General features: G+C 43.1%; 1 protein-coding gene and 1 long non-coding RNA gene across 2 annotated transcripts in view; one reads left to right on the top strand and one right to left on the bottom strand.

The window, feature by feature from the left end:
* LOC138164910 (inaD-like protein) overlaps window positions 1-23,203 on the top strand; it is a 337,451-nt gene that overhangs the window by 115,847 nt on the left and 198,401 nt on the right. Inside the window, exons 19-22 of the mRNA XM_069092869.1 lie at window positions 4,199-4,318; window positions 8,220-8,612; window positions 13,629-13,752; window positions 18,126-18,288. Of these exons, the coding sequence (XP_068948970.1) occupies window positions 4,199-4,318; window positions 8,220-8,612; window positions 13,629-13,752; window positions 18,126-18,288 (800 nt within the window). The remainder of the gene's footprint in view (window positions 1-4,198; window positions 4,319-8,219; window positions 8,613-13,628; window positions 13,753-18,125; window positions 18,289-23,203) is intronic.
* Window positions 18,131-22,553, bottom strand: LOC138164911 (uncharacterized). Its single transcript, XR_011169222.1, has 3 exons — window positions 21,942-22,553; window positions 21,774-21,855; window positions 18,131-18,266 (listed from the first exon to the last, which is right to left on the bottom strand). It is a non-coding gene; the product is annotated as an uncharacterized lncRNA (long non-coding RNA).

Here is a 23,203-nt window from a genome sequence, read left to right as displayed (position 1 = left end):
CAGGTGGGAGGAATTACTCCCTGTAGCATCTTGGATCTTCTAGGTAGGGTTTCCCAGCCTCAGTTGCCAACGTCTCCAATCCACCTTTCACACCACTGCTGTCAGAATCTTTTCTGTCCTTAATCTTGGTCATTTCATTCCTTTGCTCAAAATTCTTTGGTGTCTTACTTTTGACTGTGGTATAAATATCATCAGCCTCTTCTCCACCACCCTGCTGAGCGGTCACTATTAACCTGTCTCTTTATGGTGTGTCTCCCTGACTGCTGTACTCATCCACCTCCCTAGGGCCACCACAAATCTCTTTTGTCTGTAGTTTATATAAACCTCTATACAATTTATGTTTTCTCCCTCCTTAGAGTGGCTATTCCTTGAAGAAACAGGACTGTTTCTTATTTTGTCTTTGTGTATCTATCCCTAGTTCATAACACCATACCTCTTGTCTCGTTAATGATAATATTAGCTAGCATTTACTTTAATGTTTACAAAGTACTTTACAGACATTATCTCATTGGATCTTCACAACTATCTTGGCAGGTAGGTGCTGTTATCTCCATTTTATAGATGAGGAAACTGAGGCCAAAAAAAAGGTTAGATAACTTGCCCAGGGTCACACAGACATTAAGCGTCTGAGGAAGATCTGCTATCCAAGTCCAGTAACATAATCACTTGTCAAGTGGACACTTGATCGATAAAATACTTCCCCATCAATGCCATCCTAAAGTCCAGCTGGGGAATTCTCTGCCACTTGGACACGCCTCCTCTAGCAACTATTTGCCCCTGATCTAGGCCTGTTTAATTCATTTCAGTGCCCAACATCATGTCTTGAACAGCTAGGCAGGCAGTCAGTGCTTAATGAATGCTTGAGAATGGATTGATTGTATAGAGTAGATGCTTAATAATTGTTTATTTGAATTTAGCTCTAAAGTTTCTAATCTGTCAATCTATACTTATTCAGATGAACAACCAGGGCCTCAAAGCAGTCTTCTTCTTACTCCGAGGAGATGAGCTCCTCTTTGTGGCCTGTTTCTTTGTTGGAAGGCAGGAATGTGTGACTAGATTCCTGGACACTTCTCTGCCTGATGACAGAACACCTGGGAAACTAGAACTAGTGTTCTTCCTGAGGGGTTTTTCTGCCCAGAGTGGGCCTGATTGGGTAGTCCCATACTTTTAAAGAAAAACAAAGATCAGGAATAAGCTTATTCCAGGGAAGATGATGGCCTGCTGGTTCTGGTAGAAGGGTGAATGGACAAACCACAGGGCCCTGAGTTGTTCTATGAAAGCCTGGCCAGTTGTGTCATGGAAGTTCCCCAGGATTCCCTTTTTGGGAGCATGGCTGCCAGTGAGCTTAGGAGGCCAGTGATGCAGCTGGGGGAGAGGTCAGCATGGTGACTCTTTTCCTGCTAAGTGAGCTCCCCTGTGCTGTCAGCCCAGCTGGCTGTTTATAAGCTGTGATGCCGCAGCTACAGCCAACAATGGGTCTTCTCTGGGGCCTTTATATTTTAAAAATATATAGTTTTAAAGTTTCCCATTTCCTGCATTTAATCAGGAACTTCTGCCCGATGCTTCCTTGTGCACAGACTTGGAGACATTACAAAAGAAAAGTGATCTTGGACCTTAGCCCCTGGCCCTTAACATCTAGTTGAGGAGGCAAGACAAGCACCCATGAGAAAGGGAGAGCATCTGACCAGTTGGGGTGGCTAGGTGGCGCAGTGAATAGAGCACTGGCCCTGGAGTCAGGAGGACCTGAGTTCAAATCTAATCTCAGACACTTAACACAAAAACTATCCGTGTGACCTTGGGCAAGTCACTTAACCCCAATTGCCTTCCAAAAAAAAAAAAAAAGTAATCTGACCAGTAGAGGTTGGAATGCCAATTGTGTAGACTGGAAAATGACCTTTCTTTGTCTCCCAAGGCTTGGGCTCCACAGACACAAGTTAAATAATTTACCCTGAGAGCCCCACTATTAAGTATCTGAGATAGGATTTTCTTTTGGATTCCATGTCCTGCTCTGTCCATAGTGTTATCTAACTGCCTCCAAGACAGGAGAAGTCAAGACAGCTAAAGTGACCTTAGGCTCTTCTAAGAGAAGTCTGGGTGAATAGAGCACTGGCCCTGAAGTCAAACACTAAACATACTTATTAGCTGTGTGACTTTGGGCAAGTCACTTAACCCCAATTGCCCTCCAAAAAACAAAAACAAAATAAAGAGAAGTCTGGCATCCAGGAAGAAGGAGCTAATGGTGTTCTTGTACTCAGATCCCCTAATTAGATGGCAGGAAAATTAGGACCTGGAGAGTGCACAGAGGAAGGTCAGGGGGCTAAAAGCCTTAGTTGAAGTAATAGGGGAAGTTTAGCCTAGGAAGATTTTCTGGAGTTAGGGTCCAGGGGGCAGAGAGAGAAGGAGATCATAGCTGTCTTCAGGTACTTAAGGTGTAATCCTGAAAGTGTAGTTGAGCTTGTGACATTAGACCCCAAAAGGCAGAACCAGGAACAGTAGGTTGGAGCATGGTTGATTTAACATTAATATGAGCAAAAGCTTCTTAACAGGGAGAGCTATTGCAGAATGTAATGGACTGCCTTGGGGGGATGATGGCTCCCTCTCATTTAAGGTTCTCTTGTTGGGTATATTCTGGAGTAGATTCTTGTTGGGGTGCAAGCTGGCCTCTGAGAGCCCTTCAGTGTTTGAAATTCTGCTGTTCTGATTATGGTGGAATTAGGGAAATCAAGGTAGGGACTTTATAAGAGACGAATTGGGGGGGAGGGTGTCAAAATAAACATGTTTTATAAAAAAGTAAATTTTTTTAAAAAAACAATTGAGGTTAAGTAACTTGCTCAAAGTTACACAGCCAGTTATTTCTGGGTGTGGTGCTAAGTATCTGAGCCTGGATTCGATCCTCAGGTCATCCCAACACTGGAGCCGGTGTTCAAAAGTAAATTTTATTAATCTTTCATTTTTATATTATCTAGATTTCCCCTTGTATTCCTCCCTCTCAAAAAAAAGTCTCAAATGACAAAGATTTTTTTTTTTAAGCAATCGGGGTTAAGTAACTTGCTCAAGGTTACACGGCCAGTTATTTCTGGGTGTGGTGCTGAGTATCCGAGGCCGGGACTTGATCCAGGTCATCCCGACACTGGAGCCGGTGCTCTTACTCGCTGAGCCACCTGGCTGCCCCTATGACAAAGATTTTTAACAAAAAAAAGGAGAAAAAACAAGGAAAACTTTTAACAAGAAAAAACAATCAGTAAAACTGATGAATATGTAGAAAGATTATCTGACAGTTCATGTAATATTCTACCCCTGTGGGACCTCCCACCTCTGCAGAGAAGTGGCATGGGTTGGGGAGATTGTCTTCTGATATTTCCTCTTTGAGGCTTACTTGTAACTTTGTAACATTCCCTTTTGATTGATTTGTGCTTCTTTCCATTTACATCATTGTAATAATTGTATTTAGTGTTTTCTTGGCCCTCCTTACTTAACTTTGCATCAGTTCATGGGAGTCTTTCTATGATTTTCTGATTCATCACATTCATTGTTTGTTTCTACCTAGTATTATTCCATTCTGTTTATGTCTCGTGGTTTGTTCATCTATTTTTCTTTTAATTTTTTTTTTTTTTGCCTTTTGGAGGGCAATTGGGGTTAAGTAACTTGCCCAAGGTTTCACGGCTAGTTTTTTTGTGGGGTATTAAGTGTCTGAGGCTAGAACTGAACTTGGGTCCTCCTGACTCTGAGGCCGGCACTTTACTCACTGCACCACCTAGCTGCCCTAGTTTATCCATTTTTCAAAGGGCTTATGCTTTGTCTATAGTTATTTCCACAAAAAAGCACCACTGTCAATATTTTGCTATATTTGGGGACTTTCTTTTTATCAGCTAGAATAAATATCCACAATTACTTCTGGGGTCTTTTTTTGAGAGGCACTCCCCAATTATAGGTGGAAACCTTTACATCATTTTAAGTCTTAATATTTATGTTTATTCCTTGTCCTGTCATTTTTGAGAACTAATACATCTGGCTCTTTTCCTGTTTGGGACATTAATTCTCCTTTCTTGAGTGTTTACAGTATAAAGGTCTTCACTGTTGAGAAATTCCAAATACTTTTGCTTACCAGGAAGATTCACATTCAATCAACTTTAAGAGAGCCTGCAACTATTGTGTGTGTGGCTTTTTTAATCACACATATCTCTTACTTTCTTTCTAGGTTGAAGGTAATGAAGAGAACACATCATATGTCTCACAACCAACTGCTTTTGAAGAAACGCCCAGGCACTCAGGACCCACGGAGACAATGGACTCCCCTCTGATCCTGGAAGCTCCCTCGGTAGGGAGCAGCTTGGTTTCCTGTTTCAATAGAGAGTTTACTGCTGGGCAGAGCTTTACAAAGGAAGTTTCATCTCGCTTGGTTCTTTCCCCATGATTCCTATATAGACAGAAATCGAATGCTCCTTTTTTTGGAAGCAGGATTTTTTTTTTAATATAAATTCATTTATTTTTAGTTTTCAGCATTTACTTCCACAAGATTTTGAGTTCCAAATTTTCTTCCCATCTCTCCCCTCCCCAGATCACAAGATGGTATACATTCTGATTACCCTTCCCCGATCTGCCCTCCCTTCTATCACCCTCCCCGTCCCCTTCCCTTTTATTTTCCTGTAGGGTAAGCTAGATTTCTACACCCCATTGCCTGTATGCCCTATTTCCCAGTTGTGTGTAAAAACAATTTTTAACGTTCGTTTTTAAAGCTTTGAGTTCCAAATTCTCTGCCTTCCTTTCTCCCCACCCACCCTCCTTGAGAATGCAAAACAGGAAACCATAAACCCTTCTCTTGAAAGCAGGAGTATTTCCTTTTATGTTGCCTTAGCTTTGCTGCAAAGCAGAATGCATAATGGGTACTGTTTTCATTGACCAAGAGCAGAATCCTGTGGTGATTCAGTTAACAAGGATTTATTAAGCGCCAGTTATGTACCATATATGTGAAACTGCATGACATAGTGATGAGAGAGCCAGGAAAGTCTGGATTCAAGTCTTGTCCCTCATCCTTCCCAGCTGTTTGTCCCTGGGCACATCCCCGAACCTCCCCATTCCCAGCCTCCAGGACTCTGACCTTACAGAGAAGGTGTTGACATGCCTTAGTGGGAAGGAGTTGCCTATACCCATGAGATCATAAGTCTGGTAAAGGTAAAAATGCCAAGCACTGTGTTAGATGCTGAGGACATGAAAAGGAAAGGGAGAGATGCCCTCCCTTTTAGGAAACTGCCTCCTCCTAATCCTCATGTAAAGATTCTGTAACTGGGCAACCCCAGAAATCATCTTGTTTTTCCCATATCGGATAGTCATGGTTCAAATGAGACCATAGATAAGAAGCACATCATACATGTTAGTGATGAGGAGGAGGACTCAGCCCTTTCTCCATCAAACTAGGCATCCTCATATTGCCAGATGGACAAAGTATTTTGCATTTGTGTCTATGCCCTGTTTTCTACAAAATTGTGGTTATCTCCAAGAAAATTGTTCTCTTTCAGTGTCTTATTAGAGATCACCTTGCCATGGAAATGTAGTGGAAGGTGATATGATGGCAGGAGTAATGCCCTGGGGGTCAGGACATGAGTTCAAATCCAGATTAAACCACTTACTTGGTATGACACAGGCTAACTTCCCTCCTCTCTCTGGGTCTCAGTTTCCTCATCTGTGAAAGGAACGGTTGGGCTTAGATGGTCTCTGAAGTCCACTCCCAATGTACATATGAGACCTCTTTTCCTTTATGGATCTCATTTTCTTCCACTATAAAATAAAGGTGCTGGGATCAATGGTTCTTGACCTTCCCTGCTCAGAACCAGTGGTCCTATAAGCAGCTTGCCTGTTTTGGGATCATATTTTCCTCCTCTATAAATGGGAGTGCTGGTCTAGTCTAGGTAATGTTCAATAGTCTTGCAATACACAAACCCATCCTTTGTCCCTGCTCATTTGAGGAGACATAGCTCTCTCCTGGCACTATTTGGCTTCCTTAATCCATCCACTAAGCTGATAAGTTTGGAGGGGTGGTTCTTGTCCCTTATATTTGCATGCTTGCCTTTAAGGGTTCATTGTAATCATATGTAACTGTTTGCAGGAAAAGAATCAGTAGAGAAGAAAATTCCCTGAACCCCTATCCCTGCACTCTTCATGTTAGTGACACTTAGAATAGGAAATGTCATTCATCTCCAGAAGGAATTTCTTATTAAATGGGGGTAGGGCTGGAGGAGAGCATCCTGGACCTGTTACTGAGAGCATTTCTATCCGAACCCATCATTGCTGCTGTTAAATATTAGAAAGCATATCTTATTTAATGTCCTCAAGCAGCTTAAAGTCTGGTAGAGAGAGATTAGCCACGTGCCCACGTCAGTGCAATGCAATCTAAAATGTGTTTTTTGCACACTTCAAGGATTTGTAACTTTCTTGGTGATCATATTCCTTCCACGCACCAAAGCTCTGTCGTCTTCTCTCTAATTTCTTGAATGGCTCTTGAGAATTGTCATAGCTAAAAAATCATTAGTGCCAGGGACTCCTTCAGCCCCCAGTGTCCTCCTGCCCAACAGGACCATGTACGTCTTAAGCATGTTCTGCCCATACCTTTCCTTCTATTTGAAGCTGGGGAGAACAATGGATCATGTACCATGTCTGGAGTCAGGAAGCATCTCAGTTTAAATCCAGCCTGCCTGTTTGACCCTGGCTAAGTCATTTAACCATGAAGTTTGCTTCGGTTTCCTCATCTGTAAAACAGGCATAATAATAGCACCTACCTCCCAGGATTGTTGTGAGGCTCAAATGAGATAATAGTTGTAAAGCACATACGAGACACTATCTAAGGATAGTTAATGTTGTTATGTTGTCTCTGCCTCGTAGAGTTTCAGATCCTCAAGGACAGGGATGATCGCTCATTCATATTTGTTTCCCTTTCTTGCGTAGTGCCTGGTGAATATGAATAAGGCTAGGGACAGAACCTGTGATTTCATTGGGAAAGGGTCCTCCCTCTTTGGAAGCATGCTGGTGCCTTTTCTACAGTTTATCTTTGGGTATTTAGTACATTGAGAAGCAAAGTTACTTGTCTAGGGTCACATGTTTAAGAAGTAGGCCTTGAAGCTTGTTTTCCTGGTATTTCCTGGTTTTGAGTCCACTCTGCCTCTCATGTAGCCCCTAGGAGGTTCTTAATGAAAGCTTATTTATCGACTAGTTACTGATTGGTCAATTCGTCAATCAGTGGTTTCTCCAAACTTAGCCAGGCTGGTCCTTAGACAACATAAGATAGATGTCGAGATGTGAGGAATCCTCGAAGCCATATAGTGCATTTTATAGATGAGGAAACTGATGCTCAATTACATGAAGTGGCAGGTGGGAAGCATCAGAGGTATGATTTGAACTCAGTACTTCTTACCCTAGGGTCAGTTAGTTATAGACTGTTGACTCCTGGTCCTAGATCGGGAACTGGAAGGGCTCTTAAAGGCTATCTTATCCTAGAGGAAACTCTTCTGGAGAGTTTAATTGTCTTATCTAATGTCACAGAGCAGTACTGTGTTCCTTCTCCAATTCCCTTCCAGAGAACCTTCCATTATAATAAAGAATTTTTAAAAAAAGAATTAAAATGTTCCAACCAACATATCAAAAAATAAAAAAGCAACCGATACATCAAAAAATTCTTATATTTTATATTAGTGTTCCACTCCCATGTTCTATCACTTCTGAAAAGAAGCCGGGAGGATGTGTCTTCTGATGTTTTGGTCCTTCTTTGGGGTCTTCATCACAATTTTGGAGAGTTCAGTTTTGATAGTTTATGGCTAATTGTTGAGGATCATGATTATTGTAACATTTGTAATTTAATTAAAATGAAAATGATATGTCTTGGAGGTCATAAGGTGGTTAATGTATAATGGAAGTTTTCAAGTAACCATTCACCTTGCCCAGGGCACATTTTTCTTGCCACTGTTTTTAGTGCTGGTGACCCTCCTGGGAAGCATGTAAGCTAGTAGCACACCACGTGGGGCTGACCAAATGACATATTTCTATGCAATGTCTTTGCAGGACATTCTATACAGAGAGAATGTGTGCAAAATACAGGCAGGCGGTTAGAAGGAAAGCAAAGGGGGTCTGCTTGGGTGCGGAAACAACAGGCAATTTCTAAGTTACTAGATTGGTCTCATGTAAAATACAGTCTTGAGGTCCTTAGTCATTCTTTGCCACTTTGTCTGTAGGAGTTCCGAGATGATTCTTTCCTTCACGAAGAGGACTTGGACGAGCCTTTCCTTGACTTGGGCAGGACATTCCACGTACAGTCAAAAGAAATCAATAACACTCGAGAGGCATGGGAGATGCTTGCTTTCCTGAAACCCAGAGCACCAGAAATGGGGGAAGAGAGAGAGATGCTTGTGGATGACATAGATGACTTCCAGGATATCTTTCAGAACATGGAGTTCTATTCTCCCTCACTGGGCAAGAAGGATCTTCCTCTCTCTCCAAGCCAGGATTTTCACTTTGGCAGCCAGTGGCTAAGTGATCCAGGGACCTACGAAGCTCACGATCTGAGATCCATGGTGCACCCGAGTTCCCAGGAGATGCTACACAGCAGATACAACAATGAAGCAATGGTAAGAAATCCCAAAGCATCCTATTCTCTCCTTCCCCTCTTTTTCCTTCACGGGGACTATAAATGAAAAATACCTGCTTTTCATGGGTGTTTTTCACTAAATCATGATTACAGCATTCCTGAGGTGTCAGAATGCACTTGGGGACCCTTGGTAAGAATTAGCTAAAAAAAAAATTTTAATGGGGGGTAGCTAGTTGGCACAGTGAACAGGGCACCAGCCCTGGAGTCAGGAGGACCTGAGTTCAAATTCAGCCTCAGACACGACATGCTTACTAGCTGTGTGACCTTGGGCAACTCACTTAACCCCAAATGCCTTGCCTGGCCCCCCCTCCAAAAAATAAAAAAAAAAAAAAGAATTAGCTAATACTTTTGGAAGATTCCACATCCCTAGATGGAAGCCAAGGGCTCTTTTCATTTTAGTCCCACTATTTTCTTTTGTATCCTTGATGGATTGTAATTTCATCAGCATTGGAATGTCCTCCACCAGCTCGGACTGAGAGCCCAGGGTGACTTAACTGACAGACATGTGGTGTTAGAGTTTTCTTGGTTGGAGAAGACATCCATCCCCTGAGGCCACTGTGATGATGTGGCCCTGTGTATTGGATTAGCCGGACTGGTCATTTGAGGACAGACACACGTGGGGCGGTTCTTGGTCACGGCTTCCAGGGCTTGTCTGGAAGACATTCCTGATCCCCCCAATCATTAGTCTCCTGCTCCTCATTACAGATACTCCTTGTTAATTATTCTGTAAATATTCTGTATTTATTTATCTATCCTTGCTGTCTCCCAATAGGAACAGGAGCAGGGACAGTCTTTTTGTGTCCTTTGCATCTAGCCCAGTGCCTAACACATAATAGCTACTTAATGGCTGAATGATTGAATAAACAATACACGAACCACAAACTTTGATTCAGAGATTGCCCTGTGCCAAGCCCTGTGTTGTTTGCCAGGAATGCAACAGATATTAGTAATAAATGCTTGTAGATTTCCTCATGCATTGAGTTTGAAGTCAGAGTATCTGATTTCCAAGCTGGGCTCTGCCAAAGACTATGTATCATCTTAGCCAAGTCATTTCCCACTTTGGGGCCTCAGTTTCCCCATCTCTAACATGATGAGGTTGGACATCTCCAAAGAGAGAGGGGGAATCAATCGAGAGGAGCCAGTGAGGCCCAGGTGAAGTTGGGTCATTTGTAGCATATTCAGTGACCACAATTGTTTTGTCATTTCCTCCAGCTCCTAGTTAAAGTGCAGGAGGGGGAATGATAGGAAGAATCCAGGCCTGAGGTTTGACAAGAGAGGAGTGGTGATCAGACGGCCGACTGAGAGATCTGAGAGTGAAGGATGTTGTGGATGAGTCAGCTGACTGGAGGGCAGAGATGAGAGAAGCAGGAAAACATCATGCCTGAGCTGTGGAGGGTATTGGAGGTCTCAGTGAGGGCACATGCTAGTCACAGAAGGGATGGGGCACGCGGAGTCGTAGAATGATGGGAAGCTATGGTCAGAGCTTTTGATTAAGGAAGGGGAACATTTGTTCCCTGTTGCATGGCTGAGGTGATATGCAGGAATAGGTCATGGGATTAAGGAGGTAAATTTGCTTCAGGGAGCATCTTGTGGATGTAAAAACCCTCTGGCATAACGGCAGCAGTTGGGGAAGAGAGGAAGACAGGTAGACTGACCTGGGGGACTGGTACCATAATGGCAACAATTTTAATTGGAAGGAAGAGGATTTTTGAGTGATGAAAGTCTGGAAATGGCAGTGGGGAGCAAGGAGTATTCCAAAACCTTCTTCAAGAGCCGCATGTTGGGGGTCTGAGTGAAGGCACAGACAGCATTCTGTCTTTCTGACCCTAGCCTCCTTGGGCCTCAGTTTCCACATCTTTTAAAATGAGGGTGATTGAGTGGACGGGCGCTGTGGGCCCCCCCCACCTGAAATCTGTGGTTCTGCAGTCCTGTGCCCTTGGTATTCCAGAGAAGGGGATGTTTGCTTAGAGGGAGAAGCTCTGGAGCGTGCTTATTGCCCCTTCCATTCTGCCTTCCCTGCTTCCACTTTATGCCCGTTCAGTTTATTAATCTGGTCCCCAACATGGCAAACCTAAGTGGATGTTTTTTAACGTAGAGACTTTTTTTTTTTTTGAGATATTTGTTTGTGCAAATGTGGCGCTCCTTTGCTAGAGGTTATAGAACCATGCTTTCTCCTAATGCTATCATAATCCACAAGGCTTCCAGAACACTTAGCTATTTTTGCTAAGCCGCCAGCAGCACCCAGCATGGAGAGCTTACAGCTGCATTTCATAGATGTGTTTTTGTTCCCAGAGTCTCCTTGTAGGATATGAGAATGGAGACTAACGGAGATTTCGGCTGCCTTTGCCTCGGGGCTGTTTCTATAGAGCTAATTGACCTCATTTTTCTGTTTTTATTTGGAAAAAATGTTTCCTTGTATTCCAAGATATTCCTTTTCCTCATCATCCCCAGTCAAATGGCAGCTCCTCGTTCAATTTCTCCCATTCCTAGAGCAACATAAACTATTTTCTGGCCTCCTAACCGTGGCCTTTTCTCTTGGCCTGTCAGAGGGTCTAGGACTGGAAGGGACCCCAGGGGCAGCTTTATCCGACCCCCTTATTTTTCAGATGAGGAAGTCAAGAGACTTGCCCAGGGTCACACAGGTAATTTCTAATGACCATCATCTCTGGCCTGTAAGTTCTTCTCCCCTACATTCATGAGTTTTTGATGCTGATAGGAAGTGCTTCCCTTTCTGCTCCCTTGGAGCCTGGATCCATTTCCAGCAGATTCTGTGTCCTCACCGTGATATTAAAGACCCCTGTGAATATGCTCTACCTTCCTCGCCCCTTTCATTTCCACTGGCACACTCAGCTGCAGGCAAGCGACTCTATACTTACTCTGTTTGGAAAATGCTTTTCTTTTATTTGTTCCTTTCATTTTTCAGTAGAGATGGGTCATAGTCAAGAACGCTGTTCTTGGAGATCAAGGGCCTAGATTCAAATCCTGCTTCTGATGGCGAGAGTGTTAGAGAGTCAGGGATGCCTGAGTCTGAATCCTAACTCAGTCACTTACTTGGACAAACCCTTGCCTCAATTTCTCTCTCTGTATAAACAGGGATGATAGCCATACCCGTTTTACAGGGTTGTTACAAAGATCAAATAAGACCACATGTGTAAAGTTCTTTGTAAATCTTAAATCTGCATGCAGATGCTATTTTTTATTATTATTTCTTTGTCACTATTTTATGTGATGTGGGTCACATCATCTAACCGCTCCTTGCCTACGTTTCCCCCTTTGTTAAAACAGGGATGATAATAATAATGAATATAATAAAATAAAATGATAATAACTGTGTTGTTATACTCAAATGAGATAATAGTTGTAAAGCTCTTTGGAAACTTTAATCCACATGTAAATACTATTATTTTATTATTATCATTATTATTACTCTGTTACTACCAGGTCAAGTCATCTAACCACTCGTGGCATCAATTCCCTCTTCTGCAAAGTGAAGCATTGGATGATTCAGTGACCACTCTATGATCATGTGATCAGCGGTGATATTGATGTTTGAATCTCCTTCAGACAATGTGGAGGGAGGGAAGAAGCATGGCACCTACTGTGTGCCAGGCCACGTTAAGTCTTTTGACAACTATTATCTCATTGATCCTCATAACAGCCCTGGGGGAGAGGTAGTTACTGTGATTATTTCCATTTTATAGTTGAGGAAACCGAGGCAGGTAGCATTTAAGCATTAAGATTCGCTCAGGGTCACATGACCAGATTTGACCTCTTAAGTTCTTATCCCAGAAGCTGCAGTCTTTGGGTTTATCAAACAGTAGATTGCTATAATCATTGACTACTGTGCCTTGTGTGCCTAACCTGTTCCACTTATCTACCCCTCTGTACTTAGACAGTACCATGCAATTTTGATGATTGCTGCTTTATAATACAATTTAAGAGCTGGTATGGCTAGGCCACTTCCCTAGCATTTCTTTTCATTAATTCCCTTTAAGTTCTAAACCTTTTTGTTCTTCCAGATGAGTTTTGATATTATTTTTCCTAGCTCTAAAATATAATTTTTTGGTAGTTTGATTGGTATGGCACTGAATAAGTAAATTAATTTGGGTAGAATTGTCATTTTTATTATATTAGCTCGGCCTATCCATGAGCAACTGGTGTTTTTCCGGTTATTTAGATCTGACGTTATTTGTGTGAAAAGTGTTTTGTAGTTTTGGATTCTAGATCTTGCCCCATTTAGCAATGCCTTATTATTGGGAAGAGGCTACAGTCTACTTCCACCCCCCACCAGTGGCAAGTCTATAAGCACAGGTATTTGGGACAGGCTCAGGGGACAATGAGTTGTCCCAGAATCTCTTCCTCTCTCCTCCCTCCCTCCCTCTCCCTTTCCCCCCTCTCTTTCCCTTTCCCTCTCTTTCTCTCCTCCCCTCCTCTCTTTCTCTCTCTTTCTTTCCCCCCTCCATCTCCTCTTCTTCTCCTCTTCCCCTCCCTCCCCTTTCCCCCCTCTCTTTCCCTTTCCCTCTCTTTCTCTCCTCCCCTCCTCTCTTTCTCTTTCTTTCCCCCCTCCATCTCCTCTTCTTCTCCTCTTTCCCTCCCTCCCTCTCCCTCTCTTCTCACATTGTTGTTGCTGTTGCTATTATTGTTATTATAACATTCCTAATTGTCCTAGAAGTTCTTTGTGGCTGCAAGTCTTTGAATACCACTTTCCCCAAGGAATCACAGTTACTTAGAAGGACTTCCAGAATATAAATAAGTGCATCTCACAGAAAGATGGTGCCCTTCACGATGGACCTCAAGGAAGCAATGAACCGATAGACCATTGGTTACTAATATTTTACTATGTTCAGGACGTTGTGACTGGGGTACAAAGACACCAACAATTCCTGTCCTCAGAAACTTCCATTCTTTCTTGCCCACTGACTGATAGGAAAGTTGGCTTCTCATGATTTCTCCCATGATGTTGTTCTAACACATTTTCCTTTCTTGTCCTCTCCAGATCAACGACAATTTTGGCAAAGTATCTTTGTCCTCTATCTCCTCCGCTGAAGGCAACATGTGCCAAGGCATTTTTGATGACCTTGAACACTCGGAATCCATCGCAAATAGTGGCCTGGATTTAGGTTTGTACTTTTGGTTACCCATCAATGCTAATTGTTTTAATTTTGCTGCTGCCAAAGCAACATTTGAATCTGCTGCTTTTGTCAATCACCTCAATCCTTTTGATTTCACCCAAATTCAAATAACTCAATCCACCATGAATTCAGGTAGTTCCTCATCTGGATATGCCTTGTTCTAGGTGCTAAGAAAACAATCCAATTTTCATCTTGCTTTTAGAGTGTGGAGATTCTGCTTTGCAGCAGACTTGCATTTTTTTCTGCCTCATTGAGCTTTTTATTATTAAATAGAGAACAATACTAACACCACTGCTTTGGATTGGAATCAGAGAATACAAATAAATCTCCGCTAATCTATATTAAAAAGCCTGTTTCCATTAAACCATACTGTGAGCTCATGGAATGGAGTTGTTAAATATGAATATAGAGAGGCATAGTTTAAACATTTATGAAATGCTGCACTAGCTCTAGGTTCAGGCCAATTTTGATACATTAAGAACTCCAAGTTTCCATTAATGGACTTGTTCCCCTCTCTCCTTAGTCCTTTTTAGAGTCAATATTGGTTCTTGTATCCAAAAGAAAACTTTTCTTTAAAAGTCCTTTTTTGGGGGGGAGAGAAGAAGGGGCTGAAATTATTGAAGCCTCTGATATTATCCTAAAACTACTAAAACATTCATGAGATTTTTTTTGCCACACCAAAATTGACTTAGTATGATAATTACGCATAAATTCAATTCAATAAACATGCTTAAAGTGCCTACTATGTGCCTAGCACTGGGGATACAGTAACAAAGTAGAATGTGCCCTTATTTTCAGGCAACTTACGTTATATGGGGAAATAAAACAGGAATGTAGAGTATCCTTGCTAATAATCATTGATAATTGCCCGGCATTCCATTTTTGTTTTTGTTTTTGTTTTTTATCATCACCACTGTGCAGTTTTTCATCCTGGTTCTGCTTCTTTCATTCTGTATCAGTTCATATAAATCTTCCCCTATTTCTCTGAATTCCTTGTATTCATTATACACTTGAAAATCTGCAAAACCCATTTTCTCACACCAGCCCTTCAGGCTCAGAGGAAAAGTGACTTGTCCATGGTTGTCCAGGTTAATGAGCAGAACAACTGAGATTTGACACATTCAGTATGTAGAATTTCCCCTCCCCTTACCCCCTTCCAAGCCAGGTGAATCAGTACTGGGCATTGTGAAGGATGAAGAAAGATTTCTGTTTCTCAAATAGCCTTATAGCTGAGTTGGGGAGATGAGATGCACATAAAAATGCACCTAATTGTATCAGGCAACATAATAGCTGACATATTTATAGCACCTTCCTGAATTCAAATCCAGCCTCAGACACTAGCTGGGTGACCCTAAGCAAGTCATTTAACCCTGCTTGCCTTGATTTTCTTTTCTTTTTGACTGGAGAAGGAAATGTCAAACCACTCCAGTACCTCTGCCAAGAAAATCCCAAATGGGGTCCCATCGAGTCTAACATGACTGAAACAACTGACCGACAACAGATGAAAGGCCACCTGAAAGGTTATAAACATGGGAGGGTTTGCCTTAAGTGTCGGCCATGAATTAGGGAACTGTCTGGGGCATCCTTCTATGTTTACATTTTTACAGTTTGTCCTTTTTTCCTGTGGATATACAGTCTCCATTTCACTTCCCCCAGTAGAATATAAGCTCCCTGAGGGCAGGAAGTGTTCATTGCATTTTGTCCTCCTATCCTGGCCCAAACTCCTGTACAAAAAGTCAGTGCTTAATCTGTAATTGCTGAATAGGCAATAATGGACTTGGAGAAAAGAGTTCTGGGTTTGAATTCAGACCTGAATGCCTGTGACTCTCCCTATTTATTAGCTGGGTGACTAAGGAAGCCCCTTGCATTGTCTCCTTGCATTGCCCTCTGTGCTTAAGCTTATTTATTACTTTCTTTTTATCGGCTTATTTGTAAAGTGTTCAGGGCACCTCCTACAAGGTTTGCCGTGCTGGAAATTCATTTGCCTTTTATCCTTTCCCAATTTTATAATCTCCCCTCACAAAATATTAGTATTTCAGGGATTTCTTTTCTCCTTTGCCCCTGAGCATTGGCTTGCTTTTCATCCTGAAAATCTTCTTTCTTTGAACTCTCCTGCCTCTTTTGATGTCTCTCCATTGCTTCTCTTAGCTTTCAGCCCACAACTCCCAAGCTGCTTGTCTTCTTTTTACTGTTTCCTGATCTCTGGGATCCTAGTGACTTGACCATTGACAATGCCTGGACGCTATAGCTCTGTTTTGGGCAGCTGGGTGGTGCCGTGGATAGCGCAGAGGGCCTTCAGTCAGGAGGATGACCGTACTAAGGCCCAGTGTGGTTAAGTGATTTGCCCAAGAGAGCAGAGGCTGTAAGGAACCGAACCATGAAGTCAGCGGATGGACCTCTGCCTTTACTTCTCATCTTTTATGTGCTGTGCAATCTCCTTATGGCCTTGGGCTCCTACCACAAGACAAGTAGCTGAGGAGTTGGAGATGACTCTTCTCTTCATGTTTTATAGATGGATGGCCTTTAGTCCATTGTTCTTCTTGGCCTTTCCATAGCAGTTGACACCATGGACAACCCTTTTCTTCTCATTACTTTTTTCTAGATTTTCAGGGCAATGCTTTTTCCTGGTTATCCTTCCTCTCTAACTGCTTTCTCTCAGTCTCTGTCCCCCTAAGCTCTCTGCCCCTTCTTTTCCAACCTCTTCTGTTCTCTCCATAGTTTTGGTGACCTCAGCTCACACGAGCTTAATTGTGCAGGGGATGTTCTAGGTCTCCACCCCTCGTCTCTCTCCTGTCCTGTCATCATCATTAGGAACATAACTATTAGACATTCTGAACCAGATTTCCCTCTGGCATCTCAAACTCAATGTGTCTTGATCCAAGCTCATTAAATTTCCCCCCAGCCTCTTCTCTCCTGCACCTCCCTATTCCTGTTTAGAACCCACCACCCTTCCAGTCATCCTGGTTCATCGCCTCAGTGTCCTCTGTGTCTGCTCTTTCTCACTTTCCCCCATCTCCAAACAGCCTGCCAAATAATACTGTTTCTACCTTCACACAGTCTCCCATGCCTATCCTTCTCTCTCTGCTCCCATAGCTTCCCCCTCGGTGCAAGCACTCATCACCATTTGCCTCCAGGAACTGCAATAACTTCTAATTAGTCCTCCTGCCTCAGATCTCTTCCCACCTTCATCTGTCCTTGACACTGCTGCTAAAGTCATTTTCCCTACTCCAAAAATCCTAATAGCTCCCGGCTGGCAGCTGGGTGGGATGGTGCTTAGAGCACTGACCCTCAAGTCAGGAAGACTCATCTTTCTGAGTGCCAGTCTGGCCTTAGAGACCAGCTCTTTCACCCTTCACAAGTCACTTAGCCCTGTCTGCCTCAGTTTCCTCATCTGTCAAATGAGCTGAAGAAAGAAATGGCAAACCACCCCAGTACCTCTGCCAAGAAAACCCGATATGAGGTCATGGAGATCCAGACACAACTAGACACCCACACACCCCTCCTATTGACCCTGTGAGCAAATACAACCTCTTCTCTGTCATTCAAAACCCTTCATGACCTGGCCCCAACCTGCCTTTCCAGCCTTATGATGCAGCATGTCTCTTCACACACACTACATGCCAGTCCTGTGCCTCAGACACAGCACTCCATTTCCTGTCCCTCATGCCTGGAATGCTCTCCCTCCTTCCCTCTGTCTTCCTTCAGGACTCAGATGGAAAGCTGCCCTTCCCGGTTCTGCCCACCCCACCCCGACCTGCCAGGCTCTTCCCAACCCAATCATCCTATAAAGTGCCCTGCCGATCTCAAAGCACTACATTCCCTTGCACCCTGTTATCATCACCGTCATTGTTGTTGCTTTTAGTTTATTTTTACCTGCCTGCATGTGGTCATCTAGTCTACTTTCCTTGTTTGTCAGAGAAGCCTAGACTCCTTTGCCCAAGATCTCACAACCCATAAGTAAGTAACAGAGGTAGGAAGTGGCCCCAGGGCCAGACTTTTATCTCTTTCTGCTTTACAATGTTTCTTGGATTAAGAAAGCAAATTCTTTTAATTACATTACTTTGTAATAAATATGTATGTGTTTATTTACTTGGTATCTAATGGTATTTATATATCACCCTGTTCCCCACCAAAGAGAACGTAAGCTCCCTGAGGGCAGGGGCCGCCTCATTTTCTTTGCTCTGTCCTCAGTGTTTAGCCCCGGGCTTGTTGAACTTTTTCTTCTGGACCCATATGGGGTTGCACCCACAGTTTAAGAAGCCTGGTCTAGCCCATAGTTGGGCAGCTTCAGGAATGGCACAGACAGGGATCACTTGCCCTTCTTTTTTGTTGCCAATTGTACTGTTCTTTTGGTCCTCCAGGCCTGAGTGTGGCAAGTGGTTCCGAAGGCCCCGAAATGTTGGTTGATCTTCCTGTAGTGGCCCAGGGGAGTGAGTCAGCAGACATGTCTGTCTATCAACTGCCGCAGAAGCGAGGGATCTCCAAGGCCGGATTGCTGCCATCTAAATATGCAGCAGAGACATGGTATGCTATTAACTCCTGCCCCATTATCTGCTCCTCTCCTCTCCTCCCTCTCCCACTCTCTCTCTCCCTTCCCTTCTCCCTCTCCCTCTCTCTCCCTGTCCCTTTCCTTCCTTTTCCATCTCCCTCTCCCTCTCCTCTCTCTCCCTGTCCTTGTCCCTCTCCCTCCTTCTCCATCTCCCTCTCCCTCTCCTCTCTCTCCCTGTCCCTCTCCCTCCCTCTCCCTCTCCTCTTTTTCCCTGTCCCTCTCCCTCCTCCATCTCCCTCTCCCTCTCCTCTCTCTCCCTGTCCCTCTCCCTCTCTTCTCCTCTCTGCAAACTAGGAGACTTGGCTACTCTGGGGGCCACACAAAGAGCTGAAGGCCTGCTCAGAGGACATACTTGCCCCTTACATCTCCCTACACAAGTCCTGTGAAATTACTCACAGGTGAACATTTATTGCGTCTTGATCTCAAACTTAAAGGCCAGAGACATGCTGAGCGCTCATCCTTCTGGCAGCCTTCCATCCAGGCTGTCAGGGCATAGTCTGTCCTGTGATACAGGGCCCCCTCCCATCTCCTTGTTCTACTGCCCTAAGCAGGGCACCACATATGTGAATACACCCCAGTTGATACAATACAAATGCTGTTAATGTTTAATGGGAGCTCCCCAAACTGTTGTACAGGAACACACAGGATGGAATTAGGCCCACTTTTTCTTTAAAAAAAAAAAAAGCTGACATTTCCTTAGTAAATGAATGATTTTTCTCTAAGTCCATTTTGTAGAGATACATTTGTAAAGTAGTAAACCCATGAGGATGCACTGTCCCTTCTTGGGTAATGCAGCTGACTCAAATACAGATGTATTTATGTAAGAGTATTTAAGAACATGTATGCAATCTTTTATTATGTGGCTTCATATCTCAAGTGTTTTTCTTTTAAATAATGCATTGTGTTCTGCTTGCTTTTAAAACCAATATTACTGAAGTGATTCCTTTTCTTTTCATATTACCTAAATTTCCCCAGTCTTCTTCCCCCACATAAGGATACTGAGGTCCAGATAGATTAAGCCATTTGCTTGTGCCCAAAGACTTAGGAGTGTCACAGGCAGACCTCAGAAAGCTGCTAAACACCTTCTCCATCCATCTCCCACTAACAGCACAATGACACAGTAGGTACTTAATAGTGGATTCTTTGGTCAGCAGATCTCTGTTTATATACATGATATTTCTTCCTTCAGAATGCAAGTTCTTTGAAGGCAGGAACTGTTTCTGTTTTGGGGGGGGGGGGGGTAGGCAGGGCAATTGGAGTTAAGTGACTTGCCCAAGGTCACACAGCTAGTGTGTCACGTGTCGGAGGCTGGATTTGAACTCTGGTCCTCCTGACTCCAGGGCCAGTGCTCTATTCACTGTACCTTCTAGCTGCCCCCATTTCTGCTTTTTCTCTGTATCCTCAGTGCTTAGCACAGGTCCAGACACATTGTAAGCATTTAATAAATAATAGTTAAGTGATCATTGATTTGTGAATCACCATCACCAAAAGGTTGAATTTTGTGTTTGGCAAGGTGTCAAGTTTTCCACTTCTTTTAAGCACTGAAAACCTGGTTGTTGATCAACTGACTGATTATAGCCACCTTCCTGGGAATGCTTTCCCTTCAGCTTATCTCTGTCCATTCCAAGCTCTAGCTCCTAAAGCTGAGCCCTAGGCTGCTGACATGGGCTGGCTTGCATGGTCTCCACAAGATCATGGCTAACATCCTCATGTCCAACCCCCTCACTTTCCAGATGGGGAAATCTGCCCCTGGTATCTCTCATACTAGGAAGATAGAACCCACGACTGTGCTCATCCCAAGAGACTGTCTGGAGGGCCTTTTCCCATGAATTTTGTTTATCCTTGGGAGGCTGAATCTTTGGGTTGAGTGGAATAATGTTTGTGATCATATTTTCCTACTTAGATGCCAGAGTTAAGTGTGGCTTCCCGTGAACAATGGTGGATAGGAGCCTAGAGACTGTCTCAGGTTTCTAAGCTTTTAAGGGAATAAATAACATAGACAGCTAAGTCTCATCTCCAGCCTGAGTGCTCTGGGGTTGACTCCCAGAACTTTAGTTATTGGTGACACTGAAAAAACAGTATGGAAAGAAAAGGAGTATTGATGGGGGTGGAGGAAGGCCTTCCCAGGGCCTGGAATCTTCAGGGCTAGGACACCAGAGAGCGATTTCTCTACAAATGATTTGTTTATGGTGGACAAGTCTTTAATGATCAGAGCCCCAAATGCTCCCCGCTTTTGGACGGGGGTGATTCATCATCGTACGTGAAACTAATGGAAGACAATTTGGGCCATTCATCATTATCAGTCACATTCAAACAATATTTTTATTGGAAGGTTGATATCTTTAGAGGGAAAATTCAGGCATTAGATCCTGGGGAAGGATAACAGCCACTTTTTCTTATTCCCCACCTTATTTCTGGTGTTTGGTTTCACCTTTGACAAAGTGTATTAATCAAAAGAAGATATTTGTAAAGTTGTGAGCACAGTGCTTGGCACATAGTAAGTACTTAAGAAATTCTTTTCCCCTCTCCCCCCACCCAGTTAAATAGTACTTCGGATGGGGCATAGCATTTTTTGTTCTGTTGGATATAGTGATTGGATAAGACTTGTTAAATTCCCTGCATGGAATGTAGTGAAAAGGAGGCTCTGTGGCATCATGGGAAGGGTGCCTGATTTGGAATCAGGGCACCTGCATTTGAATCCTGTCTCTTGGGCTGAACTTGGACTTAAAGAGGATCAATAGTCTAGTGGAAATAGCCCTGGATTTGGAGTCAAAGAAATGATCTGGCACTCATTAGCTCTGTGACCATGGACAAGTCACCTTTCCTTCCTGAGACTTAATTGTCTCATCTGCAAAATGTGCATAATAACACCTGTAGTACCCCCTTCACATGGGTGTAATGAGGCTCAAAAGCTGTTAGAACAACAATAACATAAACTGGTTTGTGAATATTAAAGTATAAATATAGGTAGGAGATATTATCACTATCATTTTGAGGTCATAGAATGAGTGACCAGAGTGACCAGTGCTAGGTTAGTAGCGTTGGATTCCAGTATTGGCTTCATCATTTATGTGCCAATTGTCCATTGACAATTTACACTACCTTGTATTCATCTGCAAAATGAGCATAATATTGGGTAATAATTTTCTGTCTGTGCTGATTGAAACTTTATACCACTGTGCATAACTAAGAGTTAGCTGTAAACTCTAAAACCAGCAAAAAAGTTCTAAATCTCCCTCCCTTCCTCTCTCCCTCCCTCCCTTCCTTCCTTCCTTCCTTCCTTCCTTCCTTCCTTCCTTCCTTCCTTCCTTCCTTCCTTCCTTCCTTCTTTCCTATCCCCCACCCAAGCCCAAAGGTTCCTTCCCATTCTAAACCTTATGGTTTTAAGTGTCAAAAAGTTTGTGAGAACTGTCCCAGTAGGAATAGACTGATGTAGATCAGAGAAATTCGAGAAGCTAACCCAGAGATGCTGGAGGATTACAGATGAGCCTGTAAGGGGAGTTTCCTTCTCACATTCCATCAGGATAATGTCTTAAAACATCCTAAAACAAAAGAAAGCAAGGTACTGCTGTGAAAGTCTGTGATTTTAAAAAATGCTACTTGTAAATTTTGTTTCTATATCACTTACATTCTCTGATGCATCTCTTTCTTGTTTTCTTCCCTGAGAACCATCTCTTATAATAAAGAATTAAAAAGAGGGGAAAAGCAGTTCAGCCAGTCCAACAAGTTGGGCCTGTTTGACAGGACACATTCTACCACCACAGTCCTTCACCTCTGAGAGAGAAGTGGGAGCTTTCTTCTCATTTCTCTTCTCCACTACTGAACTTGGTCATGCTAAGACTTGTTTTGTGGCGCACTCATCCTGTTTGTTTTGCTCAGCTAATAAATTCATCTCCTGACCAAGAGCTGGGAAACAATGTCATTTAAACTACGTGTGTTCAGGAGGTCATGTGGCATGGGACAATGGGGATGGAAAGTGAAGTGGATCATGGGCATTTCCAAGCTTGGAAGGAGTATCACAGAATCTCAGATTTGGCAGGGACCTCATGTCTGGCCAGTCCCACCCTCTCTAACATTCCTGACCAGTGGTCCTACAGGCTCTGCTTGCACACCTCCAAGGAGGTGGAATCTCCCATTTCTAGAGATGGCATCTCCCGGTTTTGGACAGCGCTCACTGTCAGGGAGTTTTGAACTGGAACTGACCCCTTTGCAACTTTCTCCCATTGCTCCTGTTCATCTTTATAGTGCTTAGAAGACCAAGCCTAATCTCTCTTCTATGACAGTTTCTTCAAATAACTGAAAACAACCAGACCTTGCTCCCTTCTCTTCTTCAGGGAAACCTGTGCAGGCATATCAACCAACCCTCATCTGTCCATGCCCTCCCCTCGCCTTGATGCACTCCTGGACACTTTGTAGCTTATCAACATCCTTCCTAAACCGTGGGGCCCAGGAATAAATCCTCTAGATATGATAAGACCAGGGCAGAGTACAGTGAGACCATCTCTTTTCTTTTCCTGGAAATTACGCCTTTCCTGATGCAGCCCTGGATCAAATAAGCCTTGTTTTTTCTCATCATGTTGTTGACTCATTAGGCTTGCGTTCCACTAAGACCCTCAGTTCCTTTTCTGAATAGTTTCTGTCTACCATGTGAAGTTGACTTTTTTAATCCAAATACAAGATGAATTTATATATTATACCTTTTTAATTTTATTAGATTCAGCTCAATGTTGTAAAGTTTGTCAAGATGCTTGATGGTTTGCTCCTAGAAGGCAAGCAAAAAAATAAGTCCCTTTTTACTATGGGCCATTAAGTGGAGCTTGCTTTCTGTACTCCCAATAGTATTCTGTTTTGTTTGGATTCTGGTTTCTTGTTTGATGAAAATGTAATAAA

This window comes from Petaurus breviceps, unplaced genomic scaffold (genome assembly GCF_028583685.1).
Source record: "Petaurus breviceps papuanus isolate PSGF00001 unplaced genomic scaffold, PetGlider_PUasm1.0 207, whole genome shotgun sequence".
NCBI classification, from domain to species: Eukaryota; Metazoa; Chordata; class Mammalia; order Diprotodontia; family Petauridae; genus Petaurus; species Petaurus breviceps.
The sequence above is the reverse complement of the archived record's forward strand: the minus strand, read 5'-3'. Positions and strand labels throughout refer to the sequence as shown.